This window comes from Etheostoma cragini, chromosome 7 (genome assembly GCF_013103735.1).
Source record: "Etheostoma cragini isolate CJK2018 chromosome 7, CSU_Ecrag_1.0, whole genome shotgun sequence".
In the NCBI taxonomy this organism is placed as follows: domain Eukaryota; kingdom Metazoa; phylum Chordata; class Actinopteri; order Perciformes; family Percidae; genus Etheostoma; species Etheostoma cragini.
In genome coordinates this window covers 12,118,645-12,143,881 of record NC_048413.1, presented here as the reverse complement: position 1 = coordinate 12,143,881, position 25,237 = coordinate 12,118,645, and the positions used below count along the sequence as shown (strand labels likewise).

The following is a 25,237-nucleotide window of genomic DNA, read 5'->3' as shown; positions in this document are numbered from 1 at the left end:
AACACACACCTTATACCTAAACAACATGGAATGTTCATTTCCAAAGACTCACAAAACGACAATGTGACCGTTTACTGTTGCAAGATGGTGGCTTCATCAAGTGACCATAATCATCATTCTGTTTAAAAAGGCTCAGTTTTTAATACGTAGTAAACTTGAAACTGAAGTAGTAATTTTTAGGCAACAAAACTACTTAGGATTAGCAAAACATCAGGGATTGCATAAAAATGGGTCAAGTAAAACTACTAAAATGAGGACCTAACGTGACATCAAGGACGTAACATCACGCGTCATGGTCTAAGGTCCATAAAATTTGGTTAAATTCAAAATTACAGTTTACTTTTGGTTTCACATGAGCCATGAACCCCTGTCTCCTAAGTGCTAGTTTGTTTGACCCATCCACCACTCCAACCTTGCTCCTTGTATGGAATTTGGCGCTATTAGACTTTGTTACCTCACTACCTCATTTGCACTTGCGATAATTACCACCGTCACAAGAGACATTTAATTTGCTTTACTATGATGATGGTGTGTGTTTTTTTTTTACATAGAATACTGAATTAAAGCATAAAGAGTTGTTGTCTTACCATAGTTTGGGCAGCAGACCTTGAGCCAGCAGACACATGAGAGCACCATAAGGTTGGTCAGACTACACAGTCCAAACAGAACACCACAGAAGGCATAGACAATACAGGTTGTCTCATTAAAAAGCCACCTTGGACGGAGAGAGAAACAGAAGAGAACATTAATTTGTTACTGACTGATTTCTCTGCAAGATCCTTCTGGTGATTTACACCAAGTAGCTGAAATAGGTGATACATTGTCTGACCTTCCCCTGGGTCAAATACAACTGCAGTGAGCAGTGATGCATTTTGACCCAAACATGGCACATATGACATCTATCAGCCGGATGTGCTTGAGGGCCCAGAGCAAGCAGGGAAGGCCACGGGATGAAGCAGGAGAAATACAAGGAAACAAAGTGCCATGTATTTCACCGTTTCAACTGACAGCAGTGGGGGATCAGGGTTTCTTCCTGCATGTTTTAGTTATTGTCCATGTTGTCATCCCCCTATGTGTTAATTGGTTTGGCCGGTCTGTATACACTTGTCCCTCATGTCTCATTGGAAAGATCTGTTAATTGAGTTAACATTATGATTGTGTTAGCCTTACTTTTTAGTAGAGTTATATTTTGTGAACCTTTTAAAGGCCCCTATAGCTCTTTTCCTTATTTGCTTGTAAATCTTTGTTTTGGGGGAAATAAACCCAACCTTTTGAACTTTAAACATGTGTTCCTGTGTTTCTTGACTGCCTGGTCCACAACAGTTGCTCATAGTGATGGAGCTGAACTCACAATTCTCCCCTGAGTCTGCAGATCCACAAATGTACTTTATTATCTGCTTAAATCTAACAACAGTCAAATTCAGATTGACTTACACTGATCTTTTACTTGTAATGTACTATACGTATATGGTAATGTAAACTCCGGCTCAGGTTTTTAAAGACCCTAATTCTCCAAAAACAATGAATTTAATCCAATCCAAATGTATTCATAGAGCACATTTAGAAACAACAACAGTTGACCAGTTGCTGAAGGGATGACATTGGTGTCCTTGATTGGCAACTACTGCCTGCTTCTATAAATAGATGAAAGGCAAAAGAGTGGTGTACACTTTAATGGCCACGTACATGTGAGTAAAGGCTGAGGGGATAGCCAATGGAAACAGGGATATGGTCATTCCCAGGTCACTGACAGCCAGGTTAACCACAAAGAACTCTGCAGGCTTCAGGGAGGACTTCTTTCTATAGGCCACAAACATCAGGATACCATTTCCCACCACCGATAGCATCCCTAGGAGACAGAGTGGCAGGGAATTTGAACTTTGAACACACATTTTGACAGTAAAGGCTTAAACTGAGGACAGAAATCACATTACTTACCAAAAATGGTGTAGATAGTTCCCATGAGGAAGTCAAGATCTTTTGATATTCTTGACACAAGCAGAAATGTTTCAGAAGCATTTCCCATCTTGACCAAACATTGAAACAGACAGGGAAAAAGACAGGGAGATAAAAGTCATTTACGTTAAAATTGTTGCTATTGTTATTAAGTTTTTGCCCTCAGGCGGCAAAAAATATGAAGCAAAAACAATTTCTTCATTTACATCCTGATACCTCAGACAGGAAAAAACACAAAGGGACTTGTGGATCAGACAACAGCTACTGTTACAATGCCCCATAACCGAGTTGCAATGATAAACACAGTTTAGCTTCTCTTCACCAGCCTCATTAGTACTGCTTTCACAATGACAAAGCCCATTGGATGTGTGCCGCTGAGGTTTACTCCCTCAGTAATGTAGCCTATATCTCTTACTAACAGGTAAAACTTGAGAAAATGCACAATTACCCACATCACAACACATCACTTCCTGTCATTTGTTAGCTCTTTCACCAATTGTTTTGTAAGTGATGAAACACCAAACCATTAGGGATGTTTGCAATGTCACCACCTCCTTCTCTTTATAAAATTTGGAAGCAGTCTCATCAAAGTGCAGAGGCTGTTCCCATGTACAAATCCAGTACCATCCATCACTTCAAAATGACTCATTTGCATGCGGTCAATGCAGTTTTCATTGTGGCCAAGGCAAGTTGCAGAAGCAATCTTTTTTTGAAGGAATTCATGCATGGAGATTTCATGTAAATGTATTCACAGACATTCTATTTACTCAATGACTTCACCTCTACTTACATATTAAAGGGAGCCAACAAAAGGAAGAGACACGTTAAATGAGGGTTCAGAGTAGAGCTGCTTGTAGATAAATCCTTCTTACACTAAACTCAAATCTTCAAAGAGAGGGCTAGTCCTCACACTATTCCAGGATGGGAGAAAATCATGCTCTGGTTTATCGGCATTTCTTAAAGCTAAATCAAAATTGTCTCGGGGAGTGCCAAGCAACAGACGGAGCCATTGCAAAGTAACCTCAGGAAAAACTTGTTTTGGTAGAACATGTGTACTTTCAGAGGTTGTTTGTCATGCTACTCTTCAGCTTCCAGTTCACCCGCTAGGTGTCCATAGAGCTATGTGTTTTTACAGCATAAAAAGTCCTTCTGCCTAATCCTGCAATTCCTATACTAAAAAGTAAAAGTAAAGTTACTTTACATAGAGTCCTCTTCGATTATCATGAAAGTGCGGGAGTTAATGGTGTTGTTCACAGGTAGGACCAAGTGATGGAGGAAGGATTCCCCTCAGTTGAAAATACTCTATCACAAGTAAAAGTGTTGTATTACAAGAGTACAGAAGAATTGTCAGCAGAATATATTGAAAGTATTAAGAATTTTCTAGTACATACTATACAATGACTTTTGAATGATTTTTTGACATACTATCCTATGACTTTTAAAATCATAATATAAGATATACTTATTATATATATACTTTTTTAACAAAGTGACTTTGTTATTACTTTCTTCAACCTACTATACTATGCCTTTTTATTACTTTTTTGACATTGAATTCTATGGCTTTTTTAAAATATATTATACCATTTTTTTTTTAATCAATTTTGTTCAACATAGTTTTCCCGTTTCTATCACCAGTGTGTTGCTCTTTTGATGTATGCCCTCTTGTTTTTACCTCTTATGAGTTTCTCCTAATGTCAGCAATTGATTGATATGCCTTTTAATCACTTTTTGACATTCAACAGTATGACCTTTTTCATATACCGTGCTATGACTATGTTATCACTTTTTCAACACACTATTCTATGACTTTTTCATGAACTTTTCGACACACTATACTATGACTCTTTTCAACAAACTATAATAAACAGGTTATGACAGTTTTCTATGTACTACCTGTTGGCTTAGTGGTTCACCCACTGTCTAATACGCACCTGCAATTAGGACTATAACATCACTTTTTCATGGCTTTTTTCAACATACAATAATATTACATTTTTTAAATGAGTTATTTCCTTGCTGTTGGCTCAGTGGCTTACCCTCCTGCAATAAGCACTAGCAATTAGGAACTCCACTATCTGACCTGTGGTTTGATTCCTGGTCAGGGTTCTGCCGAAACATTATGATTGTTTAAATGTATTTCAGTAACAAGCAGTTAAGGACAGTAGACTCTGACCCCTGGTTCCCCAGTCCCGGGCACAACTGGAGTCACATGTGCACAACTACAGTCTGAACAGGAGCACTTCACATGGACCAAACTCTAGTTGGGTTAAAACTCTACACACTTATCCCATGACTTTAACCACGACCAGCACAGCACTGTGGATTTACAGCACTTTGTTCACATGCTAACACACTGCTGTCACAACTGTTTACCATACCTATCTAGCTGAAAGACTAAGCAGGCATCTGGTTTTAGGCTAGTTAGTGAACATAAGTGGTGTATAGAGAAAGCTCAGAAAGCCTTTTTTTTTATCCATTACCAAATGAGAATGAAACAATTATACACCGTACCATATGAGAGAAATAGGTAAATGAGCAAAGATACCAACTTGTCCAGATAAGATGTCTGAGGTTACATACACAGCTATAAAAACAATTTGAAAACTCTTTACAAATAGTAACAGCATCATTACTGTTTTTCAGACAGTGAAAGCAATGGAAACACCACATCCATTTGTATTTAGAGATGATCCAGACATTCAATATGATGGAGAAAATTTGCCACCTGATGCTGGAGAGAGGCAGGAATAGTAACTGTTGTAAATTCCATAAATTTGTAGAGACAGAATACTATATTGAAGCAAACTGTTAATTTTCATTCCTTCATGTTTACTTCACGTAAAAATTGGTATATTATAAAATCTATACCTTTTGCTTAAAAAAATAATTGAGTAGTTGTGTTTGACGCTACTGCTTTTACTCTGGGTTGTAAGTGACAGTGAGTGTTATCTAGATGAGGACATGTGTTAAGAATTGTGTTGCTTGGAATGAGCAATGTTATAACATAATTTTTTTGTGTCACAGGCAAGGATAGCTAGATAGTAACATGATCCCGCTTGTCAGATTACGATGAAGCTGAGTTTCGGCATATTGAATTAGCTGGAGCTGGGAAATGGTTTTCTGAGCCGTGATTGCAGGAGGTATGTTATTCCAGCTGTGATGAAATTTCAGCCTGGATCACTTTTTAAGGTCTACAAATGGTAGAAAAGACAGAATTTCGACTGAACGTGTGTACTGTAAACACACAATTTTACGGTGTGAAAACCAAACACCTCTATTTACTCTTACGAGTCTGGTTAGACTCATGAATAACAAGTATGAACCTTGCGTCAGTGGGGGGGGGAACAACACATTACCTGGTCCAGATAGATGCAACATGCTCTACACTATGACAGGGAAAGGCAGAAGTTAGGCAAAGATTTGTCCCAAATTGCTACAACCAGCAAATGGGCAAAAAATTTAACAGAAACCACCAGAAAGGGATGTATCTTCAAGAGATGACAGTGTAAGCCAACTCAATTAAAATATCATGATTATGTAAACAGAGCATGAGTGATTGTCTTGTTTCCCCAGATACGTATTACTGATGAAAGAGATACTGAAGAATGAAAATCCCTCTCTCTCACCCTATTTTATTTTCTCCTCAACCTTGTGTCCCTTACCCTTAAACAATCAAAACTCATCACTCCTTTACAGTAGAACACACCCTTCACAGGAATACATCGGAGAGGTTTTTTTGTGCAACTGCAACACAGAATTTCCCTTCGGGATCATTAAAGTATTTCTGTTTTCTGATTTCTGATTTTGATCAGTTTTTAAAATTGACACAAGCTGTGGACAGCACATAACCGGAAGAATAAAAAAAAAAAAAAACACACAACAGAATAAAAAATATTTTTTATTATAATAATATCATAACGCAGTGGTGGACTAAACCTGCCAGTTAGCATCAGTAATTGTACCATGTTGGCTGGGTTGAGATAACACACACTGTCACTCTGAACACACTGAGAGTAAAAACCCTGAAAAGAAAAACGTCAAACACAGTACAGAAATCACAAACTTTTCATCTTTACAGTTTAAGTGACTTCACTCTACTCAATAGTTTCTTTAAAGAAAATATATAGATTTTAAAATAAAACAATTTACATAAGGTAACAAGAAGAAACGAAAATCTGCAGTTTGCTTCAATATTGTATTTTGTGTCTAGTATTTTATGAAATTACTGGAAAAAAACTAAAGGTGCATGACAGTAACAAAGAATAGTGTGACTGATCCTGCCTCTCTCCAGCATCATGCAGCAAGTTTTCTTCATCACACTGGGTGTCTGCATCATCTCTAAACACTAATGAATGTTGTGTTTCCAATGATTTAACCTGTAACACTTTCTGAAAAACAGTAAGAACACAATTTTACTATAGTAAAGGTAGTGTTTTTCCCAATTCTTTTTTGTATAGCTGTGTATATAACCTCAGACATTTTAGATGAACATATTAGTATCTTTGCTCTTTTAGCTGTTTCTCTCAAATGGTACAGTGTACAATTATTTAAAATTCTTTTTTGGTGTTGTATGCAAAAAAAAACTATATGTTCACCAACTAGTCTTAAACAAAACACCTGCTTAGGCTTTCAGCTAAAACTACAATCAGCAGTGTTTGATAGGCACCAGACTGAAATCTATTCTGTTTTGAGTGTGTTAACAGTTGTGACAGGAGTGTGTTAGCATGAACCAACTGCTGTAAATCCACAGTGTTGTGCAGGTCGTGGTTAAAGTCATGGCAGAAGTGTGTAGAGATTTGGAAACTGTGTTGAAGCTATGAAAAACAAACCAGAGTTTGGTCCACATAAACTGCTGCTGTGCAGATTGTGGTTTGAGTTTTTCACATGTGACTCCAGTTGTGCCCGTTGTTGTTTAGCAATTGAAAAAAACTGTATGATGTGACTATTTTTGATGATGGAGTGGAATATGCTCCAAATGGCCTCCATTATGGCTCACTCCCTTTATTCCTCATCCTCTTGTCACACAGAGAATGAAAGGAGGAAAAGTGAAAATGCTTTCATATCCACCCCATTTCTCTTCTTCCCCTCCACTATCTCATGTCCTCATATTTCATTCCCATGGTCTTCCTCTGGGTATTCATTCGTTCACCTATCCCCAACCCCAATGCAGTTTCTCCTAAAAACATAGCTTTTCTCCATTTTCATCTCCCTGACATCATTTGAAAATACCTGATGACCATGATCTGATACAAGACAAGGGGACGCACTAATACACAGGGTAACAAGGTAACAAGAGACAGGTTACACTAGGTTCAGGAACAGGTGAAACACATAAGGGTGGGGCTGAAAATCACAGAGACGGGAAAACACACGGCAGGTAGTACAACCAGACAAGAGTAGGGAGGAAAACAGAGACATGAAAATAAAACAGGAAACAGAACTTACAGACACTCATGGGAAAACACAAGACAAGAAGTACAACTAGACAAAACAAAGGAGGAAACACGGACTACAACATAAAACATAAAACAGAAGAAATACACAATCACAACAGGAAACAAAAGAAACACCCAATCGTCACAATCTTCAAACTTAAGTACTATAAATACTGTCATATTTAGTCAAATGAAAAGGCTCTTTCATTATTCATTTTTAAGATGTTTTCTTGAACAAATCCTTTTTTTATTTTTCAGAAACACAGTTTGTTAGGCCAAATTTCACCAACTTAGTTTAAATTGTTCAATCTAGTTAAAGCCTCTATATCCATTTAATGAGTTGGATTATTAAAGTGTCCACATCTCTAAAACACACCTTCTCACTTGAGTAGTGCCAGTCTACGTGCTGTATTTCTTTATTTTGAAATGTTTTGGTTTGTTAAATTGCACCATTGGCATTTCATTTCATATACAGTGTGTTCCATACAGTATTAAACACGTAGAATAACTTACTGTGGTAAAGAAAAAAGAAAAGAAATCCGTAAGCATTCCATGTTATTTTCTGCTGTATGCACCACAATGATTGCTGCTGTTTAACATCATACGGACCCGCTAATGAGAACATGTTGCTCTATAATCAGTGCAGATAAATCCTGGAAGACAATCACCTGTTCTCTGGGACACTTAACTGTCGACAGGCCTTCTATAATTCACATGAAGAAAAGAAGGGGCAATATTCTGCCTGTCAGTCTCATGAATACCTATGTAGTAAAATCAATCGTTGCCTCAAAGGTTGAACAGTAAGAAAATGACAGGACAAAATGGGCCTTAAATTATTAAAGAGAGAGAGGTGTTACTACAGTCCCTTCAGTTCCCCCCCCAGTCACTATAAAAGGGAGATGGAGATGATTATGGTTATACTGTAAAACATGCTGTGAACTGTAACCTGTAACCATTTTCAGGGCCCCTCTACCTGTCCGCTCGCTTCTCATTGAAAATGAGTTCCAAGGAAAACTGTCACAATTTGTATTTTTCCCTTCATTCATCCCTGCTCCAATGTCCAAACACTCATCTCCATCAGTCATACATCTAAGATCCAACATCCCCCGTTTTAATCTAAAGATTTACCAAGGTTCATGCAAATTACATACGTTGCAGTGAGCTCTTCCATTTCCCACATGCCCTGTCTCTTTATCATTTATATATTCATCTGTTCACCTCTTCGCATCTTAGCAAAATGCTTAAATGGTGAATGTTCCCTGTAGATGTAAAAGCGCTTTGAGCAGTTGTTAAGACTGGAAAAGCGCTATATAAATACAGCACATTTACATTTACATTTACATTAAACATTTTCTCTTGGTTTGCCCGCTGCAAACGCAAGCCTTCAGCATTTCCAAACCTCATAGCGGGATTTATCTGAGGGTGGCCTGGTAGCTGGAGGTTTAAATTTATTTGGAAAAAATATTCAGGGATCAAGCTACAGCATGCAGGACTGTTGTTGTCTTTCTGTGTTAAAGACTTTGGGGCTAAAGGACAACACACGTTCCTCCTCCATGCCCGTTTCATCACATGTCTGTGTGTATGAACTGTTTGTCCCTGCCTTATCTTTCCCATTTGCTAACTATTTCATGCTCTCTCCATTTTTTTTCAGCTTCTCTCTAAATAGGATAAAATAGCTTTTAGAAGTGCAGTGTTGCATGTAAACTATTTCTGGTGTTATTTAAATAGGGTGATTCAAGTATGATGACTGCATGGATTAGGGAGAAGGGAAAACATTTCACTTTAATATTTTTTTTTTGTGACCAAGTGTTTATTTTAAAATTACAAAACAGAATGCCGAGACATGAGAATGTGAAGAAAAACACAGTGGAAAGACAGAAAGGAGGGAAACACAACAGCTATAGCGATGACTTTGATACGTTGATTCATGTTTAGCATGTGTCACAAATAACAAGCAGGTGTTTGATAAATCGCAAACCTCAAACCTGAATCTCATAACATGCAGAGAGAAGTTTTAACAGTCCCAAAAATAAAAAAAGTAAAATCAAATCTTCTTACAGTTATTGAAAACATCAAAACAGGATTCTGAATATAAATCTGCAACCCGATTGGTAGAACACAATTTGAATACATTGAGATGTGGGTTCAAAGCAAGGTTTAGTTTTTCATTGCATCTTTTGTATCTTAGTCCCAGAAGTAGCAGACGATTTCATTTTTGTTGTTAATCCTCTAATCTGGTCTGAAATCCACTGTTCATCCTTTTGTGGATGTTGTTGTCAGGTCCGCAGAGCTGTATTGCAAACTGTATTCAGCATCTTTGGTTTATCCGATAATGTACCGAAGATGAGCATTAAAACAATGCATTTCGTCACACTTGTTTTCCCTTTGAAAAAGAACAAAATCAGAAAATACAGCTAAATAAGCTGCTGATTGCTCAAACTATGGGGACTTCTCGTGAAAATATTCGCTGTGATGTTAATGAAATTCTCTGGCCAGATGTGATTGACACGCATGATCAATTAATTCAATGAATGCACTACATTTTTTATTTGATTTACCTAGGTACTCATTTGCATAATACTTTTTGGGGGGTGACAGCTCATTGTTATACACCTGAACTCCTAATTAAAGAACTTAAAGAAAAACATGTATTTTCCCTTATTTCCTAGTGGATCTTCAGCTGAATTTGTTATCTCAGAGAACACACTTTTATTTTTAATGTTAATAATGGATTTTAACAAATACGTTCAATGCTCAATCAAATGCTGTGTTCTTTCCTTGTCTTATGTTTATCACGTGATAAACGAGGGTTCACTGTATACATTTTTGAGCTGAGAAACTTCAGTTTAGATGAAAAAGAAGGAGAAGAGTGTTCAGCAAACTGATTCAGAAATAAAGGAGCATCCACTGTTTCATTTTGGTGGGCTGCATTAGTTTTGTGTATATAGTATGCCTCAGATCAATTCTACTACATCAGAAACATGGTCAAAAAAATCTCAGATGGACTTTTCAGCTGCATCACTGACGCTGTCCTTATGCCAGCTACTGGCCTGCGGTGGTACAAAACCAAATTTTGTTTAAGTTTCAATGATTTATGTACACTTAACACTCACTTGTCATAATTGAATTACAAAAGCCAATCGCCATGACATCACACATGTATGTGCATCCAAAGAGTAGCTGTTGGAGCAGCGATAATCAATAAACAGGGTCAGTGTGGAAAACTAAAAATGCACTGCAGCTTATGTGAAAACTATGACTGAGGTTGGTGATATCTACAAAACAGAAAGAGAAGGTAAGAAAAGAAAGAAAGACAAGAAGGTTACAACAGATTGTCTTTAATGCTCTTGTCTTGCACACTAAGACCTCAGAGAAAACCAAGCTCTCTCAACCTGGGTTTCACTACTGACAGTATATAAACAACATTGATGTATTGTAGCAGCCTGCAAAGGCAAGATTAGTTTGGCAAGTTCAACAGTTTGACGAGAGTGAGCCAAGTCAAGAGACAGATACATGACCTCCAAGGGCAGACAGACAGAGGGACAGGCAAACACTCACATGCACACTATTAGACAACAGGCACTTGCAATATTGTATAAAGAGTCACATTCAAAATGTGGGATTTATGAAAAGAACAACTTTTTACTAATCAAAATCACGTCTCATTACTAGTGCTGTCAGTTAAGCACTTTATTGATGGCGTTAACGCAAACCCAGTTTAACGACATCAATTTTTTTATTGTAAGATTAACATTCTTTTTGGCCTAGCAAACTTTGTAGATTTTTTCACATGCTGTTGCAACAACTTGTAGAATTAGAAAAACTACAACATCACACCGTATCAAGCTACAGCGGAAACAAAAACAGGAACGCCGCACACACTTGTTTGGGCTTGCATGCCGGCCAAAAAGTAGTAATGTTACGGTTTGAGTGGATGGCGAGCGCCAGACAACGATATGGACGGGAATAAGATTCTGAAAAGAAAGTTTATTTTTTAAAAGTAGCCAAATGGTTCCCTTGACAAGACCTAAGTGATCTGTGTGTTTTGTCGTTTTGAACTGAGATATCATTGCAGCATGTCCAGTCTGAAATACCACTTGATGGCCAAGCACACAGCTGATGCGAATTCACCCCCCCCCACCCTTTATTATTATTTATTATTTTTTTCACCCTTTCATTGATGGACAGTGTTACACTGTGTGAGAGATTTGCTCCAAATGAGAATATTACACTACAGTAGGCTTTATGCCAATGTTGTTTTCAATTAAAAAACATTTGCACAAAGCAAATGTTCCATGTTGATAAGAGCATTAAAATGAGAAAAGATAATGGGACAAAAATAATCAAGGGACATTTAGAATAGATAAAAATATAGGATTAGTAACAAGTTAATTAGGACATTAATGCAAATTATTCCTATTGAAAATTTTAATCGTTCTTAGTAGTTTAATTTGAATAGATCAATAACCCACTATTCTATCAGATAATAATAGGTATGTCAGCTGTGACGTTAATGTAACTTTTTGGGGTTTATTTTAGAATCTTCCTTTATACATGCAACAATGTACAGCTTGTGACCGCCTCTAATGCACTGCCAAGTAAAAACAACATCTGGTGACTCATGCTCTCTGATAGGAGCCCTGAAGCGGCTAATACTCGCCATCCAGCATTCACAGGGTTAAACAGTTAAAATCTAGTGACACAATCTCTCCTGCTGGCTTAAAGCATACAGTACTGTCACACTTCTATACTTGCTTTCTTCCTTTCATAGTTGTTTAGCATTTAAGCATCTGTCTTCACACTTTTTTCATTCTATAGTGGTGTGGTTTTGTAATTTCCATAAGCACACAACACAGTGTTACAACTGTACTTGTGTCTTCATGTATGTAGCCTTGTTCAAGTTAGTCATTCCACTACTGTGTGTTCTACTCTTTTACTGAAAACAGTTCACAGAAAAGTCAATTGACAATGAGTGTGTGTTCATGATCTGGGGTTCATGAAAATGGTTCCAAGGTATTAGGCAGCATTAACAAAGAGCTGTATTTTGCAGTTTCTGCACTTAAGGCACTTACGAATAAAGAATCTGTTAAGTGCATCCTCTTTACTTCAGAGTGCAGTGATGAATGTTCACTGGTCATCCTGTTGAACCAATGCTTCTGGGCTTAATGCAACGTCTAGTTTTCTTAGTTTTCTACAAAGACCTGATAAACCACACAGTGATATCATGGTTTTGACGAAATATTAAACAAACGTTACAAATAATGTAAGAAATGGTAATTAAAGTCAATGTCAATGTAATCTTGCATTGCCAGACCTACCTTCACAGAGCTGTGGAGTGAGGTCTGGCTACACCAAAAACACATGCATGGAGGTTGTTTTTTTTGTTTTTTACGGCGAATGGATTTTGACACATAGCTAGCAGCTGGGAAAGGCTTATTCTGGTAATGTACTCTTGTCGATTCAGAAGTTTGTCAATGTGAAATGGAATTTGTAGAATTTGTTGCAGTCCTATTCTGTGCTCTGATGCCTTAACTTAAAATGTTTGAACAAATTTCATTATTATGATGATCATTCTCTATTATGTATATTTATCTATAATCTTCAGTTTTATCTGGGTCTATTTTTGCATGCCTGTGCGTTGCATGTGTCTGTTTCTTTGGTGGTTGTTTTACAATATGTGTTTGGGTTTCAGATATCTGCCATGCAGCTATTGCGTGGAAGGAAAACAAGCAGTGGCATTTGGAGCCGAGAGAAGAGCGAGTCTCAGGTGATGTTTTATTCAGAGCAATGGACCGTAGTGCGTAAAGGGGAGAATGGCAACAAACACAAAAAAATGGGGATGACAGAGGGGCCCAAGGTGTGATTCTGACCATGACGGATGGTCAGACTTCCCGGGATGTGTCTGTCACCTGCTGCCAGCATGCAGAACAGATTATGTCAGGTTCTCCCGTGGTTACAATCACTTCAAAGTTTCATGACATGCTTTACTGTTGAATGATTCAGAAGTGGGGTGGGTATTGATAGCCTGTTCAATTTTAAATGCAAAATACCCATTCATCCCAGAATACCAATTCTTTAAGCTTAAACACATTTGTCATTTAGCAAACTATCATCTCTCCTCACTCACTTGTTTTTTAAAAAAGCAATGGAAAACAAGATAGCAAATTTCTGATGCTTTCAGCCATGACAATTCCATCACCAGCAATAGGTTAGATCAGCATTAAAAGGTAAAAGTATAAAATATGTTCTCTACAGGTATCATCTGTTGTTAGCATAAAATGACACTGCCATGTTTCCGCTAAAAACGCTGTTAGATTACATATACTCAGACCCACCTATAAAGTAGTAAGATACAAAGCATTTTCCAACACATGCAGGCTGTTACGGTCAAGGCTTGTGACCCAAGTCCACAAGATGGCAAATCTGAGCTAATCTCAAAGTGCCCATATTTAGCCTAACTTATTATATATAGCTATATGTAAAAATTCTGTTTATAGTAATAGCCATCTGTATATATATTCACCTGTAAATATTGTTCACAATACTTGTTATCTATATATTATATTCATAGGACAAATCTATCTGTAAAATTCTGTAAAATTCTGTAAAATTCTGTTATAATAGTATTCATTTCTATATTTATTCAGTACATATCCATCCTGCACTTATGAAACCATTGTATATCCTGCACTAACTGCTATTGCACTTCTGGTTAGACCCAAACTGCATTTCGTTGCCTTGTACCTGTACATGTGTCATGACAATAAAGTTGAAACTTATCTAATCTAATCTAATTATGAAAAAAATCCCTTTTTCTGGGATTTGGGGTGTAATTTTGTGTCTCTGGTGCTTCCACAGGCATACAAACTTGGGAAAAAACCTATGCATGCTGTTTTGAGTGAGATACAGGTTACTAAATATCCTCTGCCTTCAGTCTCTGGGTGAGCTGTTCAAAATCTGCACGGCTTTTTACGTCACTAGCCGAGACGAGGTGACTAACTAGCGCTAGCATGCTAGCTCGTTGTCAATGGTAAAACACTGCTACAACATACGCTAGTTCACCAAAATCTAGAAAAGAACTACTTCCATGTCTCTGTTCTGCAGGTATTCCACAAGTGTGCCCTCGTTTAGAAGAAGTCTCCCAGCTAATCCTGCCTTGTACTGACCAAAGTTGGAGAAAGAGTTATCTAGCTGTGATCTTACCTAGCTACTACGCATGTGCGACTTCCAACAAATGTAGAATAGAAGTGAGATGTCTCACTTTGTAGCTAAGACAAAGACCGAAACACACAGGGTGAAAACAGGATGTGCAGCAATGTGCGGTGCAACAAAAATATGGTGTTTTTTGAAAATGAAACCATGTAAACCTATTGTGGTACACCCTTAAAATACAACTATGAACCTGAAAATGAGCATAACATGGGTGCTTTAACATTAGACCAAGCTGTCAATTGACCTTAAGGAAATAAGTCCCAGGAGGCACACTGCAAGGACTACTACACAGTCTCTGCTGATGCAACTTTCACCCATTTAATCACATAGCTCTTAAGGTTGTAGTCTCTGGAGACCCATTTGTATACCATTGGTCAAGGTCATCTAATTCTTCCAGAGCTTTTGCTCCTTGTTATTATATTTTCTCCCTTTCTGCTTTCCAACGTTAAACTAAAACTAAAAATACAACAAGAGCAATGATGGGTTGAATACAGAGAAACTGGGAACATAAAAACACAAATTGTACCATTTGAGGGGTTTAAAAATGCCTCTGTTTATAATTAAATGTATTAACAAAATGCACTCAACCTGTGTAAATCACAAGGTAAAATCATTCTATTATCACTCTCTTACATTTCTACACAATATGAAGATTCTTATGAATAAACTGGTTATTCCTATCACATTGAACAATGTCCGAATGGGCTTCATTCTTTAATGTGGCAGAGTGTGACTGAGTTCGCGTCCTCAGGTGGGGCCAGAGGCCTTTTTGCCATCTGGTTGGTCATTGGGTTGTCATCAGGCAGATGATGCACAGAGGAAGTCATCAATAAAGAATCAAAACAATACAATAGAACTTTTGTTCCTCTTTTAACCGTGAACTGCTGAGTTGACCAATACTAAGGGAAAACAAACTGGTCACGTTATGTAAAAGCTTCATACCAGAAACAGAGCCTTGTGTAAGACTTTTGTCTAGCACCACACCAATAATAAAGCTATAAAATTTCAGAAATACCATGAACCACTGACAATAACACTGTCATTCAATAAAAAAAAGATTTAATGAAAATAGTAAGTCGTTATTACTGCAATAGTTATTGTTATACAACACCATTGTTATAGATAATATTTGAGTTGTGTCTGCATGCGCCTCTGTGTCTAGTTGGTTTTAATTTCTACAGGCTGCAGTTTTATAGAGGGTGTTTAGTTTAACCTAATCACAAGTTAGTGTGTTTTACTGCTTTGTTATTAAAGATGATTTCTCCAACTTGAGATTTTGTGAATTACTGAGTGGATGGGTGAACCAGAGATACAACACTATAAGGAGAACATGGAATTAAAAAAGCCTTAAAAAAGCCACACTTAAAAAGATGCACATGAAGCATGCATGTTGCTGGACTATGTTAAACTCCCACATACTCCATGATTCAGTGTATTGAAATCCTATTGAAACCAACAGATTTCAGTTTAACAAAGCACATCTATCTGTTAAACGGTATTGTGTCACAAGGTGTGAAAGTGGGAACTTTGAACTTCCACTAAAAGCCTCAATTATCAGATTCAACATTATTTCTCCATAAGAAAGTTATATTGCAAGAGTACGGAACCGTTTTACCTGTGCAACGTTATAGGATGTAATGTTTCTACTTGTTTCTAATTGAATGTTTGGTGGAAGAAGGCTATATTAAAAAAATAATAAGTTGATAAAATTATAATACTGTCTACAGACATTTATGTAAGGCTGTATTTCAGCTAAGCCTAAATGTTCATATTAGTATGCTAACATGCTGACAATGATAATGGTAGCACGTTAATGTTTTACTGGTATACTGTTTACCCTGTCAGTCTGGCAGGGTAGCATGCTAAGGCAAAGCCAGCTGATGCTGATGGGAATGCCAGTTTTGCAAATAAGTGGTCATAAACAAAAACATCAGTCTGGATCAAAGTTGTGAACCGACCAATGGACAGACCTACATTGTTGTCCCTAGATACATTTATTTTGTATTTTAAACTTGCCTAGACAAGGAAAAAAAAAAGATTATTTCTCAACAAAGTGCAATTACGCTGCCCGTCAGGATACATTAAAGATATCAGCTTGAATGTTCCACATCAAAAGCTTTTCTGTGCTTGTATTAGCTGAGAATGTGACTGATAGACCGAATCCTGGATCAATACTTGTTAGAAAATAACAACAAAAATTGAAGCAATTGTTTGAGGTTGAAGGAAAAGATTAGAAGCCAGAGTAAAACGCAATTAAGTTTCGGATGGATTTAGACGAACAGGTGCAACATGCAGAAAGTTAATACCCAATGGCACTGCAGCAAAGAAACAATTGACTTCAATGAGAACACTGAGCATGTTACTTGTATTATGATCTACTATGAAGTATCTACGCAAATAAAAACAATCTTGCCACTATGATAATGGTCTATCTCACCGATGTAGAGTGTAGGTATGAAGCCCGGCATCTTACCGAATGTCAGGCATTCTCCTCCCCTCCCACTATCTCCGCTATCTATTTATAATACTCCAGCGCTGACACCGCACACTCACATTGGTCTGACAATTCAAGAATAACGCAATTACAACCCTACTATACTTCAAAAGAGTTTAAACTGTCATACAGTTCTGCTGCCTGACCAGCTCTTGTCTGCAGCTTTGTGTTGGGTTCAAATTTGTCACTTTTTTATCAATCAAGCCAGTCAAGTCAACGAAGCCCCATCTTCAAATCTTCCCTCCCACCCGTGCACCTATAAAACTAAATTTAGTTTTCACACTCTGATAAATGCTCACATTAGGACAATATCTTTCCATTCAGCCTACAATTGTCAAACAGCCCACACACCAGTCTGCAGTCACTGGATTAGAGCAAACAGATAACTCCTGTGTTGGAGAAAAACAGCCCTCAGTATACTTCCTGTAGAGATGTTAAATAAAGTTGTTTTGTCCTAATGAGAGAGCGTTTCCATTTCAGTGGACTGTGGGAAGAGATTTTTCCGACAACCATCATGAAAGCAACCCCTCCAACCAAACCAACACTTCCCTCACAATTCAGTAGATCCAGTTTTAATGAATGGACGATATTCAAAATGCACACATTCAAATACACAGTGCATTAGCCTCACAGGTAATTTAACAAGACCAAGATTCTACAGCCATGTTGTTGGCTGTGTGAGACTGTACTGATGGACAGTGGTGTTTCGAGCTAATTGCCAGTAGTCAAACCATCCTGTAGTTTTTGAGATATTTTCAATTTGGACCAAAGTGTTGGATCAACCAACCGAATGATAAAAGAACATTGCCATCTCTAGAGCCATCCCGCTAGATAAAAAGTAACTTCAGGTCTACAGCCATTCTTGCAATTTCTAGGCACACTGGTGCTTTGAGCTAACTGCTGATGTCAACAACATGCTAACATGCTCATAATGACAAGGCCGATGAACAAACAATTCCCAAGCAGCATAGTAGTACTGAGTGAACTATCCGGTTACAACTAGCTTCACAAACATTCACAGATATTCATTCAAGTGGGGTCAAAGATGAAGAGACTGCCTAAATAAACACTCAGCCCCTTGAAATAATGTGTTTATTTTACAATAGCCTTGCAACTCATGTATACTCCTTTTCTTTCCTCTTTTAAGAATGATCTGTGAGCAAAGAACAATGAGAGATTTTGCACTTCTCTGTACAGGTTTTAGGTCAACTGGGTAAACTTGCCCACTCTGCCAGCAATTTGATTTCGCCCTGCAGCTCAATCTGAAAACCTGCACGTTTGCTTATCCTACTTCAGTTCACAATTTTGCGGGAACCACTCACAAACTGGCTCATCTATCTGTATTGGCGGGTTTAACACAATGACAATAGAGAAGTGACCAAGCAGCTTCTTGTTTACATTCAACATGACGACCCTACCAAAAGCTCACCGAAGCGCAGCCGAGCGCAGCAACCCGTTGATACCGCTGTCGCTTCTACGTCATCTGGATCGTTGGTCTGATTGGTTGAAGGACTATCCAATTGCAAACCAACGCTCAATCTCAATCTCAAATCTATTAATTTTGGCTTGGTCTGGTGATAACCAAACTGGGTTTTAATGCTTGTTTCTGTAAACATCTAGGGAGTTTATAAGGTGATATTAATTGCATTTTATTGCAATTTATAATAAATTTTTGCTGCCTTGAGCACCACCCTGTCGGGAATTCACTATACAACATGGTTGATGACAGATCGCTTCACCAGACTGCAGGCACCAGTAGCACTAGTGTCTTAATGCCATTCAGGCATTGTGAAACTACAACACCTAATTTGATGAGTTGGAACCTTTGAACACCTTTTTCTACTCCACATCCTTAATGACTTGTCCTCTCGTTTGATTGTGTCACCCTAAGACCTGATGCAGTGGCATAATTGTAAGTGTTGAGAATACTGAGGCTCAGGATCTGTGTCAAACAGATATGAGAGGCAGAGGACCAGAGGGAGACTGTCCTATAATCTTTTCAACATAGAAAGAAAGGCATGAGATGAGAAGATACAGCAAGACATGTAGCTTTTTCCTCTATCTTCAAACCAAAATTCACAGAAATTACTCAAATCAAAGTTAATGGGATTAGACTGCTTGTATGCATAATACAATGAGAGGTTGCAGTATGCAGTGTTTATTTAAATGTTTGAATGTATGAAGGTATCTTCTTATGTATGTTTAATCTATGATGTGTTTTGCATGAAAGGGGTGGTTTATAAAGGAGTATAAATGGTGACTATACAACTGTTGCCGTGGATTCAACTAAATACTACTCCCTAGCTCAAATGCTAAAAACACACATCAGTGTGGAGGAGAAGGAACACTTCCCTTCTGGAGGTTGGCTCCACTATGGTTTAAGAGATCCAGTCAACACCAGCAACACAGAGGAAGAAACGCATGTCCACCCCTCCGGTAAGGGATCTAGCACACTTTTAAAGGGAGTGGTCTGAGCAACTGGCAAATTAGATTGCTGATGCAGACAGGGTTCTTCAGGTGTGTCAATTAGTGTTTGTTTTTCAGTTTGTGAAAGAGGAAAACAGTAAAATCCATTGTCCCACAGATAGTTCATGGCAACATCCCAGCAAAGAATGAGGGAAAATCATAGCAGTCAGTACAGAAGTTAGAAGGTAAAACCACAGCAATCTACAATTCACAAAATAAGGTAAGTTTAACCATCAATCACACTGATCAACTTGTTTTAAATGATATAAAAACAAATGCTGAGCAACGTTTGTATTCATTTGGAGTGATCTTTCATGCCACCAGACTAATAAAAGTCTAATTTCCTCTGTTTCTTTAGCTCTGTTTAGGTTTCCACCAACTCCTGATGGAAATTTCTGGCTATGTAATTATTTGCTACCTTTGTCTATCTGCTGTTTGGTAAGTACGTTTATCAGTTAAGATGTGATAAGTGGTTATAATTAGTGCCAAGCCACAGTATTTAGTCACGTGCCAATTGCTGTAATAATTGCTGGCTATGTGGTTTGTATCTAAATCCAATGGGTTGTAAGAATTTGAAAACGGAATCACACTTCCAGCTACACAACACGTTTTACAATACTGTTGTCATTCCAGGAGAGTTTTACATGTTCTGTGTTGAGGGAGAAGTTATTATTTAAAAATGAAAGACATTAAGTAACAGTGAACACAACCTATTGTTGGTTGCCGTTCCCTTGCCAAGGGAATTGCAAGTTTAAGTGTCTGAGTGTGTTTTTATGTATTTTTTAATGTGGCATCTGTGTATGCAACATTGGCAATCTAACGTTATCTTGCTTTTTGCTATAGCTACAAGAGGTTAACTCCAACTGTCGTTTGCTAAATGTCATAAAAAGATGAATTAGTGTTTGTTTGCCAAACTTGTGGTAGTCTATTCATGTCCTGTTGGCTGCCGCCACGTTAATTGTTAATGCCAAAAAAATACTACACTCATCACCACGAGAGACTTGAGACATGACTTGACACGATTCTAGCTCAGAGACTTGTGAGCATCTCTGTGTTAGCTTAATACATAATGCACACTGTACATGGCGATAAGGATAGCTGACATTTGGTTGCTTGTCACTCAGGATATACCTTATCTACCCTGGGAAAATGACCATGCTTGCAGATAGTCACACATGGGTATTCATAAACAAACACATACTGTACAAAAGCCAAAACAATTTGCCTTCAGGGTACTGTAAATGGCACAGTCAAAGGCTTCATCAAGCTTTGAGGTAAACCCCTTCATTCTCTGCATAACACAATTACACAAACAATTGTTAAGCTTTTCACGTTCTAACATGTTACACACTATATAATATGGGTTCAGAAAGGTTTCACAGTTCTATTACATGCTGTTAAAATGGTAATTTCAGAGTCAAATATTTTACGTTTAATCTGAGAATTTGTGTAACAGTCTTTAACTGGAGGCAGGCATGGCTCAACTAAAATTAGCCGTAACATTTGGTAGTATGACAACACTACATTTCTCAACACACACTTAACACTCCAACCGAGTCATGGACAAGCAGCTGTTCAGCTGTTGGAAACACGCTTTTATTTTTAAACTGGCTGTTACAGGAGACGCCAAGTAAGGGGAATGGTGGGAACTCGTCACAGCAAAGCATTTGGAGGACTGCACGATCATTGTCCGGTTATATTTTTCAATCTCTTTTTGATCATTTTGGAATGAACAAGGATTTAATAAACCTGAGATTAATTACCCCCGCCAAAGCAGTTATGTTTTCGGCTTGGTTTGTCTGTTTTTTTGTTTGTTGGTTTGGTTGACTCTCAGCAGGATTACAGAAAACTTGGTGGAATGGTGTAGCATGGGCCGAAAAACTCTAATTGAAGTACAAGAGCCAATGGGTAATTATGGTAACAACTGCCATAGTCACAGTTCATTAGTAGTTTATTCCACAAAGTTGCAGTTGAGTAATCATTTAGTGTTGGCATTTGCTATGGTCACAGCTTTTAAAATTGTGATCTCAGCTCTCTGTCAGCTGGCTAAAGATTTACCACACACCAGCCACAACACAGTGGAAATGAGTGTTGGTAACATCACTGCAGTTGTGCCTGCAAACATTTGGACAAATAGTAGAAGATTATTTCATAATTCAGCAAATAATGTTCTGACAATGTGTGACTTGTAAAATGTTAATTGGATGCAATTACAGCTTGGGCAGTCTCTTTAAGGCATGGTAACCAGCATTGTTCTTGTTTGCATGTTTTAATCTGTAATCTTGTATGTGAATATACATGAAATGGAAAATAAACTAAAACCAGACAAAAGCCAATTAAATTTCCAGCCTCCCTCCCCAGCTTGTTACACTCACTGACCACAGGCAAGGGTTACCATAACAATTCACAGCAATTAAATAGCTAGGCCTCCTGTCTGACTACTGATAATTTATCTGTAGCAAACCTAAAGATAATTCATCACCATTTCATGACAGTGGACGGAGCCCCTCTGGGTTCAGCGGAGAAAAAACAAACTAAACCGTGCGCACGGATTCATAACACTCCGTGCTCACGGTTTAATAAACGTGAGCAAAGTAGGAAAGATATTTACAGATTAAACTTCTGGGATCAATTACTCTATAGAAAAATTATATTAAATCACAAATGACGCATCTTTCCTAACGTAGTCAGCTACAAACTAATCTTTATCAAAACAAGCCGTCCTCCAACCTGGAGAAATAAGATTTGTCTCTATTAGCAGCCATCGGTGCTTAGACGTACATTAACTACAACACCGACACAAAAATATCTGTTAATTTAATGATTAAATAAGTTAGTGTCTCCAAACTTATGTTTTAACAGTAAGAGTTGAAGTACAACTAGGAGGAACATTGCGTTACATGGTTGAAAGGACTAGGACTACAATGAGTTACAGTAGAATATGAATAGAATGACAAGAGAATGACAAGGACTGTAAATGGTGTTTTTCACCTCCACTTGGAGGACAAATTGGTTTTAAACGTAATGACTGCTTTTTGTCAAATAGGTTCTGGGATTTCTGCTGGGGTGTTCAAAGGCTCTTTGTTGTAGGTTTGATGTATATTTCATGTGTAAAACTCTTGACTAGTGTAGCTTTATATTTTCAAAGAAGCAACCAAGTGCACACAATATTCTTTAGCTGTGCAAAATTGTGCTCTTCAAGTTCACTGTGGCATCCTCCCTGAGGCATGTCCTGTGAATCCAGTGGATTCATAATAGTAACAACATTGTTTGTGCCAACTTACCATGGAACCGTAGCTCTCAAAGATAAAGGTTTACTGATAAAAAGTCAATGACTGCTCTGTTTAAAAGTGAGAGCACTTATTGTCTCCTTTATTGACAAAGTTCTTTAGCTCAATTTAAGATACTAAATCAAAATGTCTACATTGTAGAAAAGCAACTATCGTAACACCAAAAACTGTATTTGATTATAAGTGTGCATCCCCCTCCAGTCCAGCTTCATCAATCCTAACTTATAAAGTCACAAATCAGAGAAAACAATCTCATGATTAGTATAAAGTTAGCCACTAATACCAGATCTTTAGAGGACCAAACAGCCCTGTGGGAGCAGAGTATTTTCCAGCGGTTCCCATGACAGTGTGTACCCTCAGTCCCCAGACCTCTCATGTTGATATTTGTTGTAACAAATGCTTGCTCTTTGGGGGGAAATTGTTGTGTCTTTGTAAATTATAGTTTGGTTTAGACCTACTCTATTTGTAAAGTTTCCTGAGATAACGCCTGTTCTGATTTAACAATACAAATCAAAATTAATTTAAATTAAATGTTGGATATTGGATCTAGGTTGCTTGATTATTTTTGCAGTTAGCAGGGCAAGTGTAGCATATTGGCAGCATAGGATGTTTAGATGTCTAGTCCGCAACCTAATACGGGGACATAAATCTTCTGCAACTGTAATGCTGATGACAGGCAACTCCAGTCCTGTCATTCATCCTCTGGCTATTAAAATTCCAGTCAAATAAGTTGATTGATTTTGTAGACTTAATTGTTTTTGAATAAAACCTTGAACCCTAAATGCCTTGTATAAATATTTATCCTGCCCTGATTCAATCAGAGAACAAAAATCCTAGAAGTCAATCAAATGGAATCAGTGTTGTGTGCATACAGAACCAAGCTTTTGTGTGTTATACAACAGTTTAACTGTGAAACATTGAACTAAGCATAACTAATTAGATAAAACAAGTTAACATTTAATGAGACCAGGCAGCAATTCAGTTAGCTAATCAGGAATATTTCCAAAATAAACTATATAACTGTGTTATTTTTTTTTTAGTTTAATGAAAAGGAGCGACAGGAAAGAGTAAGCCCCATGTGGGACAAGGAACCACTTTGTTGCCTGTTAATGAAGATTTTAAACAGTTTATGTAGTTTAAAAAACAATTATGATAACTCACACTTGACACTTATTACTGCATAAATATTATGTATTAAAAATGCATTTTCTTTACAATGTATGCCAGACTCAAATGTAGTTTGTTTAGTTGTGATAGGACTGCTAATGGCTAACGCAATCCACATGTCAAATTATAAAACTAACCTTCACTCAATAAACTGTACTGTACAACGTCCACGATTAAACTTTAGCACATGTCTATGAGTCAGGAGTCTATAGACTAATAAAAACGCATTGCCGCAATCTGCTTAAACCACATGAAATCCATCTGCCAACTGCTTTTTGGCAAATATAGTTTAGTAATAAAGTATTGTATATTTATCACATGGACATGAGAGCCGGGAAGAAAAAGCATAGCGTTCATTACTTTATACAAGCAAGTCTATTTGGACGTATGTAGACATAAATCAGGTCAAATTTGACTCAATAAACAGTGAAACTTGAGCCAGGAAACAAGCTCAACATGATCTACTGAGAAGCATGTTTTTTCTAAATCAACAGCATGCTTTTCCTTAACCTAAAAGCGTCGAAAGGGACACCAACAGTCCCGACCAAGCCTGTCATATGACGCTAAAGGAGACTTTCAGCGTCAACAACAACGAAGGCACCTGACCAAGCTTCCGTATTTTTTGAGATGGGAGTGAGAATGTGTGTGTCTGTGCTCACAAAACAAAACTGTCATTAAGGTTGCAGTTTATTTATCGTTAGAGAACAAAAGTATCCAGTGCAAGTCCTACACAGCATCCAGTGAAAAAAACACTTTTTGTCTGCTTACCTTAATGAGAGGGTATGCCAGGGATGGCTGGGGATCATTGGTGTTGAGTCAAGTCCACAGAAAAACTGGTCAAACCTTCACTAATGTGTGGCAACACCATAACCAGAACAGTTCAAAACAGACTTGTACGTAGCTGCTGGGACACTCTAATGTGGGCTACGCACTAAGGCACTCAAAGTCACCGAGCGAGAGGATCCACTCGCAGGCAGCAGCACCCATACAGCTGTGCCAAGGAACATCCAACAGATGACAGATAGAGACAGAAGTGATGCTGCCTAGTGCTGCTGGTCTCTCCTTTTCACTCTGTTTCTAACAGCCTGCAGCTCCCACTCTCTCCCCCAGTCTCTGTCTCTCCACCCTCCCTCTCTTTTTAAAACACACATGCATTCTCCACACTGCATTTCCCCTTCTCCCCCACTTTCCCCTCTCTCTCTCTCTCCCTCTCT

General features: G+C 37.8%; 1 protein-coding gene and 1 long non-coding RNA gene across 2 annotated transcripts in view; both read right to left on the bottom strand.

Moving 5' to 3' along the window:
- Positions 1 to 25,140, bottom strand: part of opn7b (opsin 7, group member b) — a 30,839-nt gene extending 5,699 nt beyond the window's left edge. The window contains exons 1-4 of the mRNA XM_034876457.1: positions 24,792 to 25,140; positions 1,939 to 2,026; positions 1,687 to 1,849; positions 588 to 715 (exon numbers count right to left, since the gene is read on the bottom strand). Of these exons, the coding sequence (XP_034732348.1) occupies positions 588 to 715; positions 1,687 to 1,849; positions 1,939 to 2,026 (379 nt within the window). The 5' untranslated portion in view covers positions 24,792 to 25,140. The remainder of the gene's footprint in view (positions 1 to 587; positions 716 to 1,686; positions 1,850 to 1,938; positions 2,027 to 24,791) is intronic.
- The window catches only part of LOC117947508, a 1,113,976-nt gene that overhangs the window by 115,230 nt on the left and 973,509 nt on the right, over positions 1 to 25,237 (bottom strand). The gene's annotated exons all lie outside the window — the stretch shown is intronic.